The sequence below is a fragment of the Triticum aestivum genome, chromosome 2A, assembly GCF_018294505.1.
Source record: "Triticum aestivum cultivar Chinese Spring chromosome 2A, IWGSC CS RefSeq v2.1, whole genome shotgun sequence".
NCBI classification, from domain to species: Eukaryota; Viridiplantae; Streptophyta; class Magnoliopsida; order Poales; family Poaceae; genus Triticum; species Triticum aestivum.
The window spans coordinates 182,146,996-182,168,570 of record NC_057797.1 but is presented as its reverse complement, the minus strand read 5'-3'; the positions used below and the strand labels follow the sequence as shown (position 1 = coordinate 182,168,570).

At 41.3% G+C, this 21,575-nt stretch overlaps 1 protein-coding gene across 1 annotated transcript; it reads right to left on the bottom strand.

Annotated features, from left to right (window-relative positions):
* Window positions 1-6,043: 6,043 nt before the first annotated feature.
* On the bottom strand, window positions 6,044-20,887 carry LOC123188239 (brefeldin A-inhibited guanine nucleotide-exchange protein 5). Its single transcript, XM_044600283.1, has 32 exons — window positions 20,574-20,887; window positions 20,269-20,456; window positions 19,122-19,243; window positions 18,982-19,040; window positions 18,441-18,498; window positions 17,915-17,999; window positions 17,601-17,807; window positions 17,443-17,501; window positions 17,219-17,288; window positions 17,020-17,088; window positions 16,823-16,945; window positions 16,668-16,721; window positions 16,494-16,582; window positions 16,237-16,333; window positions 16,038-16,136; window positions 15,754-15,960; window positions 15,496-15,606; window positions 15,216-15,400; window positions 14,513-15,133; window positions 13,985-14,402; window positions 10,691-10,930; window positions 10,464-10,587; window positions 10,197-10,345; window positions 9,719-10,072; window positions 9,008-9,174; window positions 8,718-8,926; window positions 8,452-8,615; window positions 7,483-7,599; window positions 7,262-7,398; window positions 6,896-7,184; window positions 6,685-6,780; window positions 6,044-6,592 (listed from the first exon to the last, which is right to left on the bottom strand). The coding sequence occupies exons 1-32, from the start codon at window positions 20,686-20,688 to the stop codon at window positions 6,530-6,532; spliced, it is 5,145 nt and encodes a 1,714-aa protein (XP_044456218.1). The 5' UTR covers window positions 20,689-20,887; the 3' UTR covers window positions 6,044-6,529.
* Window positions 20,888-21,575: the final 688 nt, after the last annotated feature.

The following is a 21,575-nucleotide window of genomic DNA, read 5'->3' as shown; positions in this document are numbered from 1 at the left end:
GGACTTTTGGAACCACTTGATTATGAATCACTTGGTACTTGCGAACCGTGCCTCATGGGCAAGATGACTAAAACACCGTTCTCTGGTACTATGGAGAGAGCAACAGATTTGTTGGAAATCATACATACAGATGTATGTGGTCCGATGAATATTGAGGCTCGTGGCGGATATCGTTATTTTCTCACCTTCACAGATGACTTAAGCAGATATGGGTATATCTACTTAATAAAACATAAGTCTGAAACGTTTGAAAAGTTCAAAGAATTTCAGAGTGAAGTTGAAAATCATCGTAACAAGAAAATAAAGTTTCTACGATCTGATCGTGGAGGAGAATATTTGAGTTACGAGTTTGGTGTACATTTGAAACAATGCGGAATAGTTTCGCAACTCACGCCACCCGGAACACCACAGCGTAATGGTGTGTCCGAACGTCGTAATCGTACTTTACTAGATATGGTGCGATCTATGATGTCTCTTACTGATTTACCGCTATCGTTTTGGGGTTATGCTTTGGAGACGGCTGCATTCATGTTAAATAGGGCACCATCAAAATCTGTTGAGACGACGCCTTATGAACTATGGTTTGGCAAGAAACCAAAGTTGTCATTTCTAAAAGTTTGGGGTTGCGATGCTTATGTGAAAAAGCTTCAACCTGATAAGCTCGAACCCAAATCGGAGAAATGTGTCTTCATAGGATATCCAAAGGAGACTATTGGATACACCTTCTATCACAGATCCGAAGGCAAGACTTTTGTTGCTAAGTTCAGAAACTTTCTGGAGAAGGAGTTTCTCTCGAAAGAAGTGAGTGGGAGGAAAGTAGAACTTGACGAGGTAACTGTACCTGCTCCCTTATTGGAAAGTAGTGCATCACAGAAAACTGTTTCTGTGACACCTACACCAGTTAGTGAGGAAGCTAATGATGATGATCATGAAACTTCAGAACAAGATACTACTGAACCTCGTAGATCAACCAGAGTGAGATCCGCGCCAGAGTGGTACGGTAATCCTGTTCTGGAAGTCATGCTACTAGATCATGATGAACCTACGAACTATGAAGAAGCGATGGTGAGCCCAGATTCCGCAAAATGGCTTGAAGCCATGAAATCTGAGATGGGATCCATGTATGAGAACAAAGTATGGACTTTGGTTGACTTGCCCGATGATCGGCAAGCAATTGAGAATAAATGGATCTTCAAGAAGAAGACTGACGCTGACGGTAATATTACTGTCTACAAAGCTCGACTTGTCGCAAAAGGTTTTCGGCAAGTTCAAAGGATTGACTACGATGAGACCTTCTCACCCGTAGCGATGCTTAAGTCTGTCCGAATCATGTTAGCAATTGCCGCATTTTATGATTATGAAATTTGGCAGATGGATGTCAAAACTGCATTCCTGAATGGATTTCTGGAAGAAGAGTTGTATATGATGCAACCAGAAGGTTTTGTCGATCCAAAGGGAGCTAACAAAGTGTGCAAGCTCCAGCGATCCATTTATGGACTGGTGCAAGCCTCTCGGAGTTGGAATAAACGCTTTGATAGTGTGATCAAAGCATTTGGTTTTATACAGACTTTTGGAGAAGCCTGTATTTACAAGAAAGTGAGTGGGAGCTCTGTAGCATTTCTGATATTATATGTGGATGACATATTGCTAATTGGAAATGATATAGAATTTCTGGATAGCATAAAGGGATACTTGAATAAGAGTTTTTCAATGAAAGACCTCGATGAAGCTGCTTACATATTAGGCATTAAGATCTATAGAGATAGATCAAGACGCTTAATTGGACTTTCACAAAGCACATACCTTGACAAAGTTTTGAAGAAGTTCAAAATGGATCAAGCAAAGAAAGGGTTCTTGCCTGTGTTACAAGGTGTGAAGTTGAGTAAGACTCAATGCCCGACCACTGCAGAAGATAGAGAGAAAATGAAAGATATTCCCTATGCTTCAGCCATAGGCTCTATCATGTATGCAATGTTGTGTACCAGACCTGATGTGTGCCTTGCTATAAGTCTAGCAGGGAGGTACCAAAGTGATCCAGGAGTGGATCACTGGACAGTGGTCAAGAACATCCTGAAATACCTAAAAAGGACTAAGGATATGTTTCTCATATATGGAGGTGACAAAGAGCTCATCGTAAAAGGATATGTTGATGCAAGCTTTGACACTGATCCAGACGATTCTAAATCGCAAACCGGATACGTGTTTACATTAAACGGTGGAGCTGTCAGTTAGTGCAGTTCTAAACAAAGCGTTGTGGCGGGATCTACATGTGAAGCGGAGTACATAGCTGCTTCGGAAGCAGCAAATGAAGGAGTCTGGATGAAGGAGTTCATATCCGATCTAGGTGTCATACCTAGTGCATCGGGTCCAATGAAAATCTTTTGTGACAATACTGGTGCAATTGCCTTGGCAAAGGAATCCAGATTTCACAAGAGAACCAAGCACATCAAGAGACGCTTCAATTCCATCCGGGATCTAGTCCAGGTGGGAGACATAGAGATTTGCAAGATACATACGGATCTGAATGTTGCAGACCCGTTGACTAAGCCTCTTCCACGAGCAAAACATGATCAGCACCAAGGCTCCATGGGTGTTAGAATCATTGCTGTGTAATCTAGATTATTGACTCTAGTGCAAGTGGGAGAGTGAAGGAAATATGCCCTAGAGGCAATAATAAAGTTATTATTTATTTCCTTATATCATGATAAATGTTTATTATTCATGCTAGAATTGTATTAACCGGAAACATAATACATGTGTGAATACATAGACAAACAGAGTGTCACTAGTATGCCTCTACTTGACTAGCTCGTTAATCAAAGATGGTTATGTTTCCTAACCATGAACAAAGAGTTGTTATTTGATTAACAGGATCACATCATTAGGTGAATGATCTGATTGACATGACCCATTCCATTAGCTTAGCACCCGATCGTTTAGTATGTTGCTATTGCTTTCTTCATGACTTATACATGTTCCTATGACTATGAGATTATGCAACTCCCGTTTGCCGGAGGAACACTTTGTGTGCTACCAAACGTCACAACGTAAATGGGTGATTATAAAGGTGCTCTACAGGTGTCTCCAAAGGTACATGTTGGGTTGGCGTATTTCGAGATTAGGATTTGTCACTCCGATTGTCGGAGAGGTATCTCTGGGCCCTCTCGGTAATGCACATCACATAAGCCTTGCAAGCATTGCAACTAAAGAGTTAGTTGCGAAATGATGTATTACGGAACGAGTAAAGAGACTTGCCGGTAACGAGATTGAACTAGGTATTGAGATACCGACGATCGAATCTCGGGCAAGTAACATACCGATGACAAAGGGAACAACGTATGTTGTTATGCGGTCTGACCGATAAAGATCTTCGTAGAATATGTAGGAACCAATATGAGCATCCAGGTTCCGCTATTGGTTATTGACCGGAGACGTGTCTCGGTCATGTCTACATTGTTCTCGAACCGTAGGGTCCGCACGCTTAACGTTACGATGACAGTTTCATTATGAGTTTATGTATTTTGATGTACCGAAGGTTGTTCGGAGTCCCGGATGTGATCATGGACATGACGAGGAGTCTCGAAATGGTCGAGACATAAAGATCGATATATTGGAAGCCTATATTTGGATATCGGAATCGTTCCGGGTGAAATCGGGATTTTACCGGAGTACCGGGGGGGTTATCGGAACCCCCCGGTGGGTTATTGGGCCTACATGGGCCTTAAGGGAGAAGAGGAAAGGAGGCAAGAGGTGGCCGTGCGCCCCTCCCCTTCCTAGTCCGAATAGGACAAGGGAAGGGGGGCGGTGCCCCCCCTTTCCTTTCCCTCTTCCTCCTCTTTCCCCTTCTCCTTCTCCAACTAGGAAAGAAGGGAGTCCTACTCCCGGTGGGAGTAGGACTCCCCCTTGGCGCGCCCTCCTTGGCCGGCCGCCCCCTCCCCTTGGCTCCTTTATATACGGGGGCAGGGGGCACCCTAGTACACACAAGTTGATCTTCGTGATCATTCCTTAGCCGTGTGCGGTGCCCCCCTCCGCGATATTACACCTCGGTCATATTGTAGCGGTGCTTAGGCGAAGCCCTGCGACAGGTGAACGTCAAGATCGTCACCACGCCGTCGTGCTGACGGAACTCTTCCCCGAAGCTTTGCTGGATCGGAGCCCGGGGAGCGTCATCGAGCTGAACGTGTGCCAAGAACTCGGAGGTGCCGGAGTAACGGTGCTTGGATCGGTTGAACCGGGAAGACGTACGACTACTTCCTCTACGTTGCGTCAACGCTTCCGCTTCGGTCTACGAGGGTACGTAGACAACACTCTCGCCTCTCGTTGCTATGCATCACCATGATCTTGCGTGTGCGTAGGAAATTTTTTGAAATTACTGCGTTTCCCAACAGTGCTCCCGGGAGCTAAATTGAATTTCTGGAGTGAATCCCATTATTAATTGTATCATCATGTGTGCTTTCACATCATGAAAAAAATATTGTCACAGATACATTTACTAGCTTGATCCACAACCATCCCCTACCATGCAACATGCATTAGTGCATTCTAAGTGGCTTTTAGTTGGAACATGCATAATTTTTCATGTTAAGATTTGTATATTTGTTTATACTAAAATATCTCGCGTGGTTTAAATCTGATGGAGTGAATTAGTATTCTACGGTAAGCACAAGTTTAATTCACTAGGGAACACATATTAGTTCACTATGGGCCATATGTTAGTTTACTTTTGTAGCACAGACAGGAGTACAAGGTGTGCCTCCCCACGGGAGGACAAATTAATTCACTTGGGAGCACATGTTAGTGTTGTTTGGGAGCTCATGTTAGTTCACTTCAGGATCACAATTTTCGACCGAAAAAGGTTCATCAAAACCTATCAACATCAGATTTAGTTTTGAAGATGATGTGAGAAATACAAAATTAATAACATGGGATCCCAGTCTAGTTTTAAAGATCTCGACGCGAGGACAGGTGAAAACACGCAAGCTACAGCAAATGCTACAAATTTTCTGGGAAGGAGAAAAAATCGCTGGTTGGGTCTCTATTCAGTTAGCCATGAAGCGGCATCAACATGTTGTAATAAAAAAATTGTCTTATTTGAGGCAGGTTTGAGTATAAGCTTCTCGCAAATCAAGGCTTCTCACAACAAGCCTGATGCTTTCGGTAGCGAACATGCCATATTTGAAGACGAAACGATATCCATTGCCTCTTCTTGTTTTCAAAATTTTCTAGTGTCAACATGGAACAATAGAAGTGTTGTGTCAATTTTTTGAATTTTTTAAGGTTCACTTGGACATTTTTATATATTAACTGGAGTTTCTAGGCATTTTATGTGCATAATTTAAATTAAAACTACATGCACATATTCCAATAGAAAAAATGGGTGCATGCTTAGCTCCATCACGTCCCTCTCCCTATCCCTTGTCTTCGTGAAGGGCCCCACCTCGCCTTCCAATCCCACGGTGGCCAAATCGGGGGGAGTACTAATCAGTGGACATCGTGGCAGGCAATTTTCCTCTCCCAACTGCAACAACGGCTCAGGTAACGCATGCTTGCGCTAATTTTCGTGCTGAAATGTTAGACGCCCAAGATTTTGGGAAGGAGTATTTTGGAGTTTAATGTTGCATGGCATGCCTACATGCTACTCCCTCCATTCCCAAATATAAGTCTTTTTAAAGATTTCAACAAGTGACTATATACAGAGCAAAATAAGTAAATCTACACTCTAAAATAAATAAATCTACAAGTGTCTACATACATTCGTATATTGTAATTCATTTGAAATGTCTAAAAAAGACTTATATTTAGGAACAGAGGGAGTATACTACTACGGTTTTAAAATACTTTGTTTCCAAACACAGCTCTATCTGCTTTCCAAAAAGGAAGAATGCATTAACCACAGCAGAGATGGTACAGCTCGCGAAACAGGACGCACACGGGAAAGGGAACAATCATACTGTTACCAACTGATACTAGAGTGGCAAAAAGTCAAGTCAAATGATAAAATCTGACCTAATACAATCTTGTAACAATCTCGGAATCAGATAGATGAACAATGACTGGACTTTAACTTTATTAAATGCAGCCTACAAAGCCCTGCCATGAGTAATCTAAGTATTGCCACATAACAACAGGCACCAAGTACAATGTGCTGACCAATGTACACATATAAGCATATAATGCCATACCATCGTCTCAACTCTAGTTGTGTATAGAATGATAGAATCATGGCCCTCCAGTCCAGGCACAGAAAAATAACACATAAATTACAGCAACTCACCAAGGAAAAATGGCATGCTGCAACAAGCAAAGCTACTTTCCATGATATCTGTACTCACATCATCTACGAAAACTTGTATACTAATTTACAGATCTCCGGCTTACAAACTCTTCACCTCCTAGGATGTAGCTATTAAAGCAGATATGCGCCTTGAGGACGTGAAGCTTCCCTCGGTGCACCATGTGCAAAAAATGCTGATACAGAATATACTCCAGTAAGAAAGATATTTGCAACAGGGAGGAGTGTGAGCAGGACTCAGGGCATGAGTGGAGTAAGTTGTTTGCTGAAAAGATCGCCAAGGGCCCCACGAACATCCATCTGAAACATAAGCACAGATTAAAGCTCTAGTACTGCTATAACTAGTACTCCATGAGTCGAGTATATGTTTATCAACACAAAACCACACATACCTGATCACAGCAGATAAGTTTGGTAATTAATGGATAGAACTCTCTTAGGTGCTTCTTGAATATCTGAGCATCCATGATGCACATTCCATTCAAAACCTGAAATGCAAAACAAAATTAAAAAAAATAAAATATGGGAACAGAATATTTCTCCACAAAAGGATGAAAACCTCGGAAAGGCCCTATGTATATCAGAATCCAGGTGTACTATTACCTTGATAATAACAGGTGCACGTAGATCAAGTACACGGTGTATGTCCGCACTAGCAGTTTCCCCATTGCTAGGCTGGAGATCAGACGCTTCTTTCAAAATATTCCCACAAAATGAAACGAGCTTCCCTTCTGCCAGGCTCTTGAGCTTTTCTTGTTGATCAGACTCCACGCCAGATCCATTTGTTTCCTCAGATGAGCCATTTGCACCATTGTGCACTGTTGATTTGTGTAGAATCTCTAAATAAATAGTAGTTCCAGCTAGCTCCTGGCGAAGAAGATTTAGTGGTGGCCTACACATGATATTGAGTTCCCAGTGTTAGAAACATTAATTTGGGAAGCTAAAATATATGTAGTCTTCAAGCATTACCTTTCAGGCGGTATATGGTGCATCCTTGTCCGAAGGTTCGATGGTGAGTTATATGAAGAAGCAAATTCTAGGAGCGACAGCAGGATATCCATAATTGCGATCTGTTGTGTGGCTTGCAGTTTGCTCCAATACCTCTTCTGTAAAGTTCATCCGTCAGCACTAGTTAAACATACGATAAGTAATTCAGATCTAGTATCCATCTATAAAGCACAAACTGTTACCTGTATACTGTCAATAGCCCCAAGTAGCAGCAGCTGAGTGATGCATTTACTTCTAACAGTCTCCATCATAGGGTTCTCTTCTTCTTCAGTCTTGTCAGCTCCATCAGCTTCAGGTGTCTAGATCAACAGGCAGGCAAATTAAATATATAGAAATAACATAGCAAACCATGAAGAAAATGTCACTTGGTACTTCCAATGTTCCAAACTAAGCTCACTGCTCGCATCTGTTAATAGCCTAATATGCTTCAGTATATTGAATCATAGGTGAACAGCTCCTTCATGGATTCCAGCTCAGTCTAGCACAGATATGACTTCTGGCAAGTTACAACTATAGTCACAGATGCTGAGCAAGGTTTTCGAGTCAATGAGTCGACGAGTCGTTCTGGGGTAGCGACTCTTGACGAGTCATGCCTGGCCGATCGACTAGTCTCAACTAGTCGAGAGGTTAAGTCGACATCTGGCAGTGCGACTCATCGACTAGTCGACGACTAGTCGCGCGACTCAAAAACAGTGATGCTGAGAACATCGATATAAAATGGATAGCATATCAGTTGAAGAAAACACAAAAATAAAAGCCTCAAATTTTATTTGATCCTATACTGATTAGGATTCACAGTATATAAAACTGCCTAGCATGGCAACAAGGCGGTAACATTCCAAAAGTATCTAAACGTATCGATTTACAGTATATTATTCAATATTTTATGTAACTCCATCTATCCTTGTTTGAATGAACTCGGTTGTCGACAAGTAAAACCAAAAACTTATGTTTTGTGTGGAGCACAGAAACACCCAATTTATTTACCACACTTTTGTGACAATGTATGGTTAATGCGCAGATAGATATAGCAAGCAACAGATGCCTAGAGGCATATATGCTAATGACGCCTACAGCACATGTAATCTATTAATGTCCATATCATAGTCTAATGACACCTAATCATATTGGCAAGAGGAAAGAACATGCACCTTTGCAGGTGAGGGCGGAGCAGCATCGTCCATTTTGCCCTTTGATTTGGATGTAAGACTTCTGACCAAAAGATTACCCATCATATTACCCATAAATCTTTGTCCAAAGGTTTGATTAGATGGGGAGACTGCAGGTTGTGCTCTCCCAGATGGTGATGGCAAACCTAGATAAGTGGAACATATTGTGTAGAATTTTCAGTATTCCATTCATATGAAAGTATTGCTGGGTGCATAAAACAACTAGAGAAACACTTTAGCTTACTTACCATCTGAATTTTCCAATCCAATCCGTGGACTTGTTTCCTGATGACCCTCCTGTTCGCCATTATTACTTATTGATGCTTCTCCTTCCCTGATATCATGGTAACTACTAGCGTCGGTCTCAGATTCTCTTGAAAGTAATTGTTGATTGCTTGTCTTTTGAAATCCTAGTGAATTGAGGAGTTCAAGGGGTTGTGTTGTGTATGATGCATCCCTGCAATGTTAAAGCAACATTAATATATGAAAGACAAAAGCTAGAATACATTTTAGTAGGAACGAAGTTTGAGAAAAATACCTAATACTCTTAAGTAGTGTTTCCCAATCACCATCGCTGAATTGGTGACCACCAACCTCTATTAGATGAACTAAAGCTCCTAGAGCAATTGAGACAACAGTTTGGTCTGTTTTCTTGGCACACTCTAGAAGTAAGCCCAATAGAGGTGGAAGCATAAATGACACTTCCTGAAAATCACAATGAGATGGTAACCAACCAAACAACTTTCCAGTTGGATCTCTTCTACATGCCAGACAAGTAGACAACTGAAAATGAAAATATACCAAGTCTACTATGGATACAAACATGAAGTAAATATTACCAAATACAAACATGAAGTAAATATACCAAGGCCTTCTTTGGTAATTTTGTAGGAATTTTAAAGGATAGGAACTTTGTAGGAAAAATCCTTTAGAGCCCTTTGGTTTATAGGAATAGATTCCTATTCCTGTGTAGGATAGGAACCAATCCTTCTCATTTCATAGGGAAAAAAAACATTAGCCTAGACCCAATGAAAAAATTCCTATGCTATGAATCAAGTGACATCTCTTTCCCTACAGGAATTCAGATACATGTCATTCTCAATTCCTATGGTTTTCCTATTCCTATAATATTCCTATCCTATGAACCAAAAGTAGCCTAACATCAAAAGTCATGATATTGATGTTCCGAAAGATCCAAATGATTTCCATTAAGCAACTAAAGTAAAAGGACAGAGAAGGCATTTGTTACCTTATAGAAAGTATTGAAAAGGTTGCAGATTAACTGCAAAGAATGAATGCTAGTATCACGAAGCCAATCATCCCCAGAAGAAAGGCCATCCCTTCCAGCATGTCTCACATGATCAAATATAGGAAAGAGTACACGATGGAAAATGCTCTCCCAAAAGGGAGAAGAAAATTTATGTCCTCTCTCGTTCAGCAGATCAAACAGAACTTCAAGAGCACAATGTCTAACTTCTGGTCTGGGGTCTAAGGTCAGATCAGACAAGCCAGCAAGCATAGGAAACCAGTAATGCTCCGTCACATCAAAATTGGCCTCTGGGAGAACATCAACAGGCTTAACAGAACCACCAGGAATAAACCCCTATACAAAGAAATGGATGAGGGAAAGATAAGTCATTTCCATGAATAAGAGTGCAACAGAACTACAGATAATAACAGGGGCTGCAAAAAGTTTATTTGCAGCAAAGGGTATTCATTGTCCCAACCTCTGCCAAACGATCTTCACATATACGTAGGAGAGCAATAGCCTTCAAACTAATCCGAGGAGTGCATTTGTTATTGGCGAAACCAATAAGACAGTTAACACAATCCATGAAGCAATCACCAACAACTTGATCAAAATGTTCCAAGATAACTGCAAAGCACATCCATTCAGTTCAAATTTTAAGCCGGGAAGGAAAAAAAATCAATACTGTCAACATGTAAGTTGGCAGAGAAGCCATGCCATTTATATAGGTTATTTTAAAACTTGCCTTGTTCGACGTTTTCAAAAGCACTTTCAACAATATATTCGTTCTCATCATCAGCTGCTGCAGTGAATATCATGAACACACAACGCCAACCTGACTTTATGCTACCAACTTTTGACTTGATCAGCTGCACATTCATACAACATTTTTTTACTTGGAGCACTATTTGGTATAAAAGCCTATATCATTAGATTTCATTGATTGTCAAAAGAATGTGCATAATAACTTACTTGAACAATGCAGTCGACAATTAGACCACGGATCTTTTCGCTGCGACTATTCCTCATTAAAATAACAAAAGGCTTCAGTATGTCATTCTGGAATGTGAATTTGTTCAGCTCCGCACGCTCCAAGTACTTCATGCCAAGCTGCCTCAGTGAGTCAATGGCATACATAGCAACTTTCTCGTCATGGTGGCTCCCAGCAGCAATAAAATGCTGAGCCAGCACCGACCATATTCTGGCCCACACCTACACGTACACAAATAGATGGCAAGTTATTAGCAACAACGGCCTACTACTTTCATGGCATGACAAATCTTTCCTACTTATAAAGATTGGAGTTGGTGGTGAGTCCACCATCCTTTCCAAATAAACAAACACACGCATCCCCACATGTGGAACTAGCCTTCCAAGAGACATATAAACAAATGTAATTTACTCACATGTGGGATTTATCATATAAATAAACAAATACACTACTACCTCCGTCTAGGTGAATAAGTCATTCACGTACTTCTAGGTCATCGATTTGAGGAATTAAATATGTGTTATATGTCATGAAAAGTATATCACTAGATTTCTACACGGATGTAGTTTCTAAATATATATTTTTTGTCACATATAATACATATTTAGATAGTTAAATCGTTGACCTAGAACTACGCGAATGACTTATTCACCGAGACGGAGGTAGTACTTTCATGTGAGACCAATTTTTTTGTAAAAGGCACAAATAACAAACACAAAAGTGTGACTTCAACTCAAAGTCAATTTTGTTTTAGTTTCTCTTCCTAACCTATTGTGGTCATTTAAAGTTCTCTGACGATGCATGTCTCTACCATATTTTTGCTATCTTTTCTACATGTAAATCACACAACGGGCACAAGGACACTAACATTATTTGACCACCTCATAAGCCAATGGCTCCATGGCAATGCATGGGCATTGTGATAGTAATAACTACTCCCTCCGTCCCAAAATAAGTGTCTCAAGCTTAGTACTCCCTCTGTAAACTAATATAAGAGCGTTTAGATCACTACTTTAGTATTCTAAACGCTCTTATATTAGTTTACGGAGGGAGTACTAAGCTTGAGACACTTACTTTGGGACGGAGGGAGTACTAAGCTTGAGACACTTACTTTGGGACGGAGGGAGTAGAATTTTGTGTTAGGATTCGAGACAACTCATAACAGTAAAAGATCCCTGATGTTGATGTGCACACTGGCCCTTCTACCAGATGATAGACTGGCGTTTAGATGCAGGCCAATAAAATGGCTCCAGCAGGTACAGAAACATTTGGGTAAATGGAACACTGAATCTTTTCACGCTTTTTGCAAGACTTTGGTGCATAAAAACAAACTCAAGGAAACACTGGATTGTTTGGCCTACTGTAACTGGGTGAGAATGTCCGTTTAATCACTTGCTAACTGGATCAGATGTCTAAAACACTAGAGATGATACCCTCCATGTTACTGCAAGAATTATGCGCAATTATTTCAATTAGATTTGGTTGAATGAAACATTAGTATTTAGATTAACAATATGAGAATTCGAAACTAAAATACATGATTTAATGTATTTGTTACTATATAGTTGTAGAATATTTATTAAATGTGAGTAGCATGAATGGTGAGCGTTAAGCTGGGCCTTTTCCCATGCATGGTGACATGATGAGTTGGCATAGTTGCATGTTGAAAGAATTAGAGTTAGTGTGGATCAACTATTTAGGTATATAGGATGAGCAACTGTTCAAAACGAAAATATTTGTGTACCACTGTTCCTTTTGACCATATTTATATATCTGCATCATTGTACAGATAAATAAAATATTGATGTGCTGATTCATATTGTTCCAGTGCCACATGCCATAATGCATTCTGATTGTTGTGGATCTTCATATTCTGTCTGTGGCAAAAAATTCTTACGGAATAATATTAGGTTTTTCCACTTCGCAGTTTTTCTTCCCTTGGTACCAATGTGCGCCGTTACCCATTTTTTCTCAGAAATTGCATATCTACTACTGCTAATGTGTGCAACTGGGATTTTACCACCCAGAACATCAGAATTGCTCTAGTACAATGCAAGCATAAGCTATGGCATTTTCTACCACTTGCCAAATATATATTTGAGAAAGGCCCAAACTTCCCCCACACATTTCTATGAAGTTAACTTTTTCTCCCCCACTTATTTGGGACGCCATCCCCCCTATGCAGACGATTCACATGTGCTCGCTCCACTGCTGCACATCATTCCCAGTGCACATGTGGTGTACCACAGAAAGGGCTGAACCCAGGTGTGGCCCCCTGTCTCCTGCCGAGCCAGCCACCAATCCTCCAGGACTGTACCTGAGGTGGCTGGATATGCTGCTGTATCTGCTCACTCCACACACAAGCACAGGCCCACCTCCATCAAGTTATTGATAAAATTCCTCACCACAGCACATTTTCTTTTTATTTTCCTATTTTTCTTGAAGGGGAAGATGGTCATCTGACAATTGGCTGAACACGGTGACCCTACACAGAATGGTAAATAAACCCTACTGAACCTGTTTGCAGTGGTACCCAGTAATCACCTCCAATTATATAGTAAATTGCGATTTCAGCACGCCCTAGCGATTCCAGTAGATTGTACCCAGTTCAATTGTACTCCCTCCGTCCGGAAATACTTGTCGGAGGAATGGGTGTATCTAGATGTATTTTAGTTCTAGATACATCCATTTTTATGCATCTCTGCGACAAGTATTTCCGGACAGAGGGAGTATATTTCAGTAAAACAGCATATTTCTAAGAAAAATCAGGTAGGGGTGCATCCCTTCATCCAGAAGGACTTAAAAAATTAGGTGTTCAGGCTCTCAGTTGAGTAAAATTCAAGGACGCTCACCAATTAGGTGCATATGCACAACTTCATATATTTATAAATTAGGGTCATTCTAAAGTTTACATGGGCATAAACTCAATGGCCAATGGCTAAACAAAAACAATTCTGAATAAACCAGTCTCAAGTCTCCCCCTGCACCCATAATGCTCCCAATGTAAAATAAGCAGGTCTTTCTAACATAATATAAAATCATGTTAGTTCTTCTTTGAATAAAAAATAAAAAAAATTCTAACGGAATGAAGATATTGCCTGATTCAATGAAGCATCCTCTACAATGGCATATAATAGTAAGAAAGTAAGCAATTTCGACCTACTTATTTATCTCTTCACTGTGTCACTGAAAATTAAGTCTCATGAAATAACATAAGAATTGCTAAAAGAACAATAGGAAGCATATAATGCAAACAATGATAGAGAAAAGCATACCAAACGTATCCGTGCCATATTGTAGTAGCTTATTTCAACAAGCTTTTGCAAGCTGACGACACGAGGAGGTGTCTGTTTAAGTTCTTCAGCAGAAACAGCACATAGGCCATTGAAGAATTCAACAATAGAATCACTTGGTAGTTTTACACTGTTTACGAACACTTGTTCAGCAGGCTTCCCCGACAACTCTTTCAGTGATTGAACTACAGAATCCCTTGATATTTGATTTGATCCCTGCATAACAGTTGCGGCCATCGAAGGACTTGAAGTGATATACTCGAGTCTTGAGACACATTCTAAAACAGCATTCCAAGCATCTTGCAAAGCATCCATATCCGTGTCAGCTAAGGCAAGGAGAGTTCGCAATGCCTCAACATTTTTACTACGCATGTCCTTGGGAGCATGCAGAAATGTAAACCTGCAAAAGGTTAATGAAGGAAACGACACCATTACATCCATAGAATTAAACGGGAAAAATAAAGAAATAAACAGTGCAAATTCATAAATAGAAAGGGTTAATTTTCTTACCTCACTAAGGATGTCAAGAAAGCATAGCGCATGGTCTCCATCCCAAGAACACGAGTAAGATGGATACCAGCCTTAAACCCTTCCATGCACAATACAACCCTAGGCTTGTTGTCACCTTCCTCCATAGTTACAGAAAATGTTGCAAGCAAAGGCCATCCTACAGCCTCGAGCATTGGTCTAACAAGCTCAACCTGCTGAGCCACATGAAAAACACCCCTCTTCTGTCCCTGGTTTTTGAAAACTGCTTGGGTCTGCTTAATAATCTTTTCACTTTCTGCCTTTGTATCACTTGCTGACTTCAGTCTTGGGAGAGCTAAATTGAGGATATTGACGAGGCGACCCTTTTCTTCTATTTCAGGTCTTACTTTACTGGTTTTTGCCGCAAGATCATCTTTCATCTTTATCTCTTCATTGATAATTGAGTCATAAAGTTCCTCCAAGAGCTCCTTAGGAGCACATTCCTCTTCATCACTCACAGTGTTCAAACGTACGAAATCTGATTTTGACATCTTAGGCCATACCATTGGATTATGTGCATCGGTATTTAACATTATAACAGCATAAGCAAGAATATAAGCAGTATCTGCATTTTTAAAGAGCCCAGGGTTATCAGCACAGTACCTGCAAGTAATCACATAATTATTTGAGGACCACAATAGAAAATGTCAAAGAAAAACTGTATTAAGATTCTACAAATGCATACCGCTCAGCAAATTTTTCCATTATGCGATCAATCTTTTGTGCCTCCCCAGGAAGGCGAAATCCTTTGAGGAACTCGCGAATTGCGGCATCAAACTTCAACCCCGAAAACTTCATGGAATCGACATAAGCATGCATCACAGCAAGGGGGAATTCCTCATGCTGTCCCAAATATTCACCAATCATTACCTGCAAAGGTATAGCTCATCAAAGTTAGTGGTTAGCCACATCGCTCTGACCAATAACTGCGACAGCACAAAGAACATTAAATTCCATGAGATCACCTTATCCAAGCTGGCATTGCTCTTGAGAAACTGAGCTACAGATGATGCATTATTTTCAATCAACTTATTTGACAATAAATACTCGACCCCCTTTGCTGGCTTGCGATTGAACTGTAATATAGAAGGTGCGAAAGGGCCAGTTAGAATCAGTAGTGCAGCGAGAGAAAACTAGGACAGCAGGTTTGGTACAACCATTTACATGTATTTGAGAAGTATCATCAGGTAAAGGAAGCCAAATAATAACAGCAAGCCTCCCACCTCTGAAATTGCAGCCTCCATTGTTGATTTGTGAGCTTTAGCTCTCTCAAACTGATTGCGACCATCCTCTTGGACCTTCGCCTCATCAGTTGCCAAGCTCCTTGCAGAAGTACCATCATCATGAGATTCGGCAACGCTTCCATGATTTGAGGAATCTCTTCGAGCTTGCTCCCAATCAACCAATGACTTCAAAATACTGACCAAGCACTGCGATCCAGATTTATGTGTGATATTAGTGTCACATAAGAAAAGGTGGAGAAATTTTGAGTAATCAGAATAATAACCTGAAGAGATGACCCTTTTACAGAAACTGTCTGTGATGAAGCAACTGCAGCACTATCAGTGCTTTGAGATCCATGTGCAATTCTTGAAAGAGCACTAACCTGATAAGTATACAAACAATCAGAGACACAACTCACAAGTCAACAAACTTGAGGACATGCCAGTCCTGTGTGGTTACAAAACAATCTTCCTTGTACTTACCATGCGTTCAAAAAGGTTTGGCCCGTCAATGTCACAATCATAATTTACAAACATATCCGCAAGCATTTGTGAGTCTTTGCAGACTTTTTCCAGCATTCTAATTGAAAAGTCAATTGAACAACATCAGACATATAGGCAGGAAGATGATCTATGTCAGCAAAACAAATAAAAAATAAAGAAGACAAAATTGGATCAAACGCATTGTATGTTTATGCATTATGCATCAAGATAAGGTTCCATAAACAAAGAGGGATCACCTAAGGACACTGGACTTCTGACTGAGGGAGCTATCAGAGCTATCTAGAGACCTTAAGACTATCAAAGGAAAGAAAACACCAATTTCTCCCTGCATAGTATTTCAAAAAAGGGTCAGGATACCAGAAGAAATTCAATGCTGCAAAAAATGTCAGTTCTTCTGATGGAAATTTTACCTTGAGACTCTCTCTAAACCGAAGCAACAGAACTGAAAATATTCCGGTAGCATACTGCCAAATAAGAAAAGATGGTTTAAAATGAAAGAAGAATCTATCAATATAATCATGCCACAAGGGTATGCATCACAAGGGAAAAAAAATATAAAAAAGACCTGAAAAACAACTGGAGATGAAGACACAGATGCCCGGAGAAGAGCGTAGGAAAGGTATGCTTTAACTGAATCAATGAAGTGGAAATTTTTGGCAAACAAATCACTGACTCCTTCTAACAATCCCTGCAGATAAAAGAATCAGCAGATATCATCTAAACAAAGAAAACAAAATATTAACCTCCACAATGTAAACTAACCTGCAACAGTTCAAGTGACAGCAGCCTTGTCTTGGTAGCAACCTCATCACTTTCTTCTTTCATGCTCATCTAGGAGGATGAGAAGAAAAAGGTGAAAGATGAACAAGTGATACTCTAGCTAAGTCTCTTTTTGCAGGGAATATTCTAGTCAAGTCTGATAAAAGTAACATCATGTAGGCCATTCAATAGAAACACTAACCTTGCAAAGAGTCCTAAAAAGCAATAGTGCATCCCGCTGAATTATGTTCATTGTATCCAGGTCAATTCCGCTGGAAAAGAGAGGAAAGGAGGGCAAAGGTAGTAAGTTAAGGAGGGCAAAGGTAGTAAGTTACTGCCACCTCTTAACATGTCACTAGGAATGATGCAAGGAAGTAATATTCTGGATATGAGTAAGTGCTAAACACAATTTAAAGCTCAACCTACCCTGAAACTTTCTTTCCATCCTCGAGTTCAACAGCCTTGTCAAGAACGGCCTCCAACCCCTTCAAAATGGATCATCGTATTAGAGAACTAATGAAATATATAACCGTTCAGATTGTCCTGATGGAAGGATTAAAAAGTATCCAGTCCAATTTCACTACCTTAATATCCGCTCCGCCTGCAAGATTCTGAAGCTCTTCAACAGATGTTGGAGATGCTTCTGAAGCCCGGTTCATGGACAACGCATCTCCAAGAGTTGTTTTTTCCTCATCCTGCTTGTCAGTGGATATTTCTCCATTTTCTGAGTCCTCCTTTGTGCTAGACGGAGGTGCATCTTTAACTGCAGAACTTGCAGGTGGTACAGAAGCCTGAGACACATAGAAAGAAAGATCAGCACCAAGAAAAACCTTCAATGAGCCATTTTTCTTTTATGTGATGCTAATATAAGTTCAGGGGGGGGGGGGGGTGAAGTTGCCTGCTCGGACTCCATCCTCCTGAATACAATGCTGATCATCTGTGTTAACATGGCTTTTGAGGTAGCCTGGTTCACAGGGCTCTTGCTGAAATACCAGCAAAAAGTTTAAGCATGTATCAGAATCATAATACAGCAAACATGAAAATGTAATATACTCCCTCCATTCCAGAATATAAGGTGCATCAATTTTCGTGCAAGTCAAACTTATGTGTATTTGACCAAGATTATAGAATAAAATATCGACATCTACAATACAAAATAAATAAAATATGAAAATACTTTCGTGATGGATATGATGATTCAAATTTGGTACTATAGATGTCGATATTTTTTCTAAAAACTCGGTCAAACATGCACATGTTTGACTTTTGAAAAAACTAATACACCTTATATTTTGGAATGGAGGGGGTAACAATTACTACCTCTGTACACTAATATAAGACATTTTTGCAGTTCAATTTGAACTGCAAAAACGTCTTACATTAGTTTACAGAGAGAGTACCTGTTAAGAGTGCTAAAAAAATACCTGTTGAGAGCAATGTTATAGCATACCCTAATCACTCCAAGCAATGGTTCTCCATGTACTGCATTACAATGAAAAGTGTCAAACTAAGCATTCTCTACAGCATTTCACATGAATTTTACATATGGAAAGCCAGCTGCAAGCAGCAATACTTACACCCCCTCACTGACTATGATGAGGTAATAATTGAATACCAACTTTGAACTTGTTTGCCTAGAGGCTTTCTACAAAGATAACTACAGGTATGTTTTTAATTTACCACAGAAAATACATGGCAGCAAACAAGTATGCAATATCAGATATAAATTTTGGGGTTAGCTGTACACAAAGTTAAGCTTCATGTCAGATCAGAGTTAAGAACATAGAGCTTCAGGAGGGGGCATGGTCAACACGCCAAGACGGCACTAATAATCTACACTTTTTCCCATACCATGCTATCATAGCTTAGTGATCCTATCCGAACAGCCGCATTAGCTTCTAACTTGCATAATAAGCACAATGTTAATAGATGTAAAAAATGAGCTTAGCATGACTGGAAAGTTACCTCTAAACCTATTTGAAGCAACAGCATTGAGGAGAACTTTCAAGACCTGGAGAACAGTACTGCAACACACGTGTTAACTCATGTCAGTACATGTGCATAATTGTGACCTAACATGATATGAACTTAGATGTAATGCATACCTGTCAGAGGAGGTGTTATCAACACACCCACATACCATGTTCAGGATGTCAGTAAATAGTGGGGAATTTTTACCCTCTTCTAGACCAGGATCACCCTCCAGATGGTCATAAGCAACAAGTTTCTGGTAATTAAAATGGAAACAGCTCAATCAGAAAAGGTTGTCCAGCAAGTCTCATGTGATATTGCAATGTAAATAGGAAAGGTTACACATGTTTCAAATGTGGCAAAAAAACATATTAGAGTGATTCTTGAGTATAGCTGCGCGCGTAGCGGCAATTGGGGTATTCATTTAGAATGCTGCACAAGCAGAATGATAAACACACTTGTCTATATCCCTTGCAGTGTAGCATATCGTGAGCTAGCAAACACAACGGAAGGTCGTAAATGGATACCATATGGACAAGATATGGTATACACCATATACGTATATGTGATAGCTGTGGACTCATATTCAGATTTACCAACATAAACAAATGGACTGCCAAATAAACAAAACTATACCAAGATAACAAGTGTAGAACTGAAGTAAGCATCTTCATTTGCCTGTTTTGTGGTCTTTTTCTAACTGAAAGTTTTGTTGTCTTCTCAAGATAACACTTTGTTAAGTTTGTAAACTAAAACCTTTCAGCTATTAATCAATTTGGTACTCCCTCTGTAAAGAAATATATTACAGAGGGAGCTGTCTATGCACACGCATTGATTTTACTCTCCGACTCCAAGTTTGGTCCAACATCCAGTACATACATGATGATAGTCTTATGTTAGATGTCGGTCAGAACTGTATGCTGGTCAAAAGAGTATACAGCCTGTTTACATCCCGAATCCAGATGGCCAAATGCAAGGGGTTGTGTAATGCTTCCAGAGATATGGAATGAGCAACGGTCTAATACACCATCTATCACCACATTAGCAAATAAAGTATCCCCTACACAGCGCATCGCCACCCTAAGGACCAATGCCTTTCACGGGGGCTTACTGCTGTAGTGAAAGGTCAATTCAAGTTTGCTACCGTAGTGAACGATCACTCTTGCTGCACCACATTTGCAGCGTCAACGGTGGTGAACCACAATGTAACCCGTTTTCCGGTTTGCAAGCCTCCGGCAGGTGAACAGGTAGCAACGAGCAGGAAAAGGAGACAGCCATTACATGGAGGCAGTCGAGCGCCGGCTCGACGAGCTTGATGTGCTTTGTCTCGAAGGCGAGGCGCAGCGGCTGCAGCACCAGCTCGGCCTGGGTTCCCTCCAGCACGCGCCCGGCCGAGGCCAGCACCTGCGTGACAGGCACCGGCGCGCCGTCCTCCTGCTGCTCCTGGGCCGCCACCCCCTTGATGGCATCTGCGACAGACACGCAAACCAGAGCTTAGTCGATCACCGATCGGGCGCGCGCGCGGCGCAGCTGCGGGATCCCAATGCGCGGGGGGGGGGGGGGGGGGGCGGGGGGCGTGGACGCACCGAGGTAGGACTGGATGGATTGCTGGAGCGCGGCGAACTTGCCGCGGTTGGCGGCGCACTCCTTGAGCATGGCCTCGAAGGCCCGGGTGACGAAGCCTCCCGCGGCGCCCGCCATGGCCGCGGCGGATCTCCCTCCTCCTCCTCCTCCGGGTCGCGGCGGGGCGAGTGGGGAGGAAATGGAGTGGTTAGATCCGAGGAGAGGGAGGGGACGCGAGATCTGGAGAGAGAGAGGGAGGAGGGGGGTTTGGATCTGGGCGCCTCACTCGTCGACCTGTTTTGCCTCGCTCGATCGCGGGTTTCAACGGATCGCCACGACCATTTGCCAAATTTTCTTTCACGGCAATATACTTTGCCTTGCCACGACCTCCCACGCAGTCGCAGACTGCCTGCACAGAAGATTCGGTGCGTGTGCGCAAAGGTTTGGCCCCGACGGGAGAACACGTCGACAAACGATGGTTTATTTTGGGTTCTCAATAGAAAACGACGGTTTATTTTGTTATAATCACCTCATCAAACATTTGCAGTTTTGCACTGTACATACTCTGCATCTCCCTAGCTGAGCAGAGCCCACATATAAAGCCATGTTGCATTTACTTACGCCTCGGTGTTCGATCTTAGGCTCGTTTATGTAGTACTCCATCAAAAATGGTTTTGGAGCTCCGCCTCCATGGATGCTGGGTTTTGGAAAATTCAAAATTCAACAAAAATCATATTTTTATATTTCAAAAAGTCTAAAAAAATACAGACATACATGGAGGCATGACATGTGGTCCCGATCAAGGAGAAGAAGGAGCCAAAGAGGAGGGAAGGTCTGCGCATCTGAGATCCTTCGGAGGCCAGATCCGAAGACACCCATTCCTCCTCCATCCGCGAGGAGGAAGAGGAGGACGATGGGGAAGAATTACCTTCTCCAAAAAGGAAAAGGACGGCATGCAAAGATGCCGAGGGGGATGACCCTCCTCGGGCCCGCAAAAGGCGTCGAAAGGCCTCTCGCAGACCAGC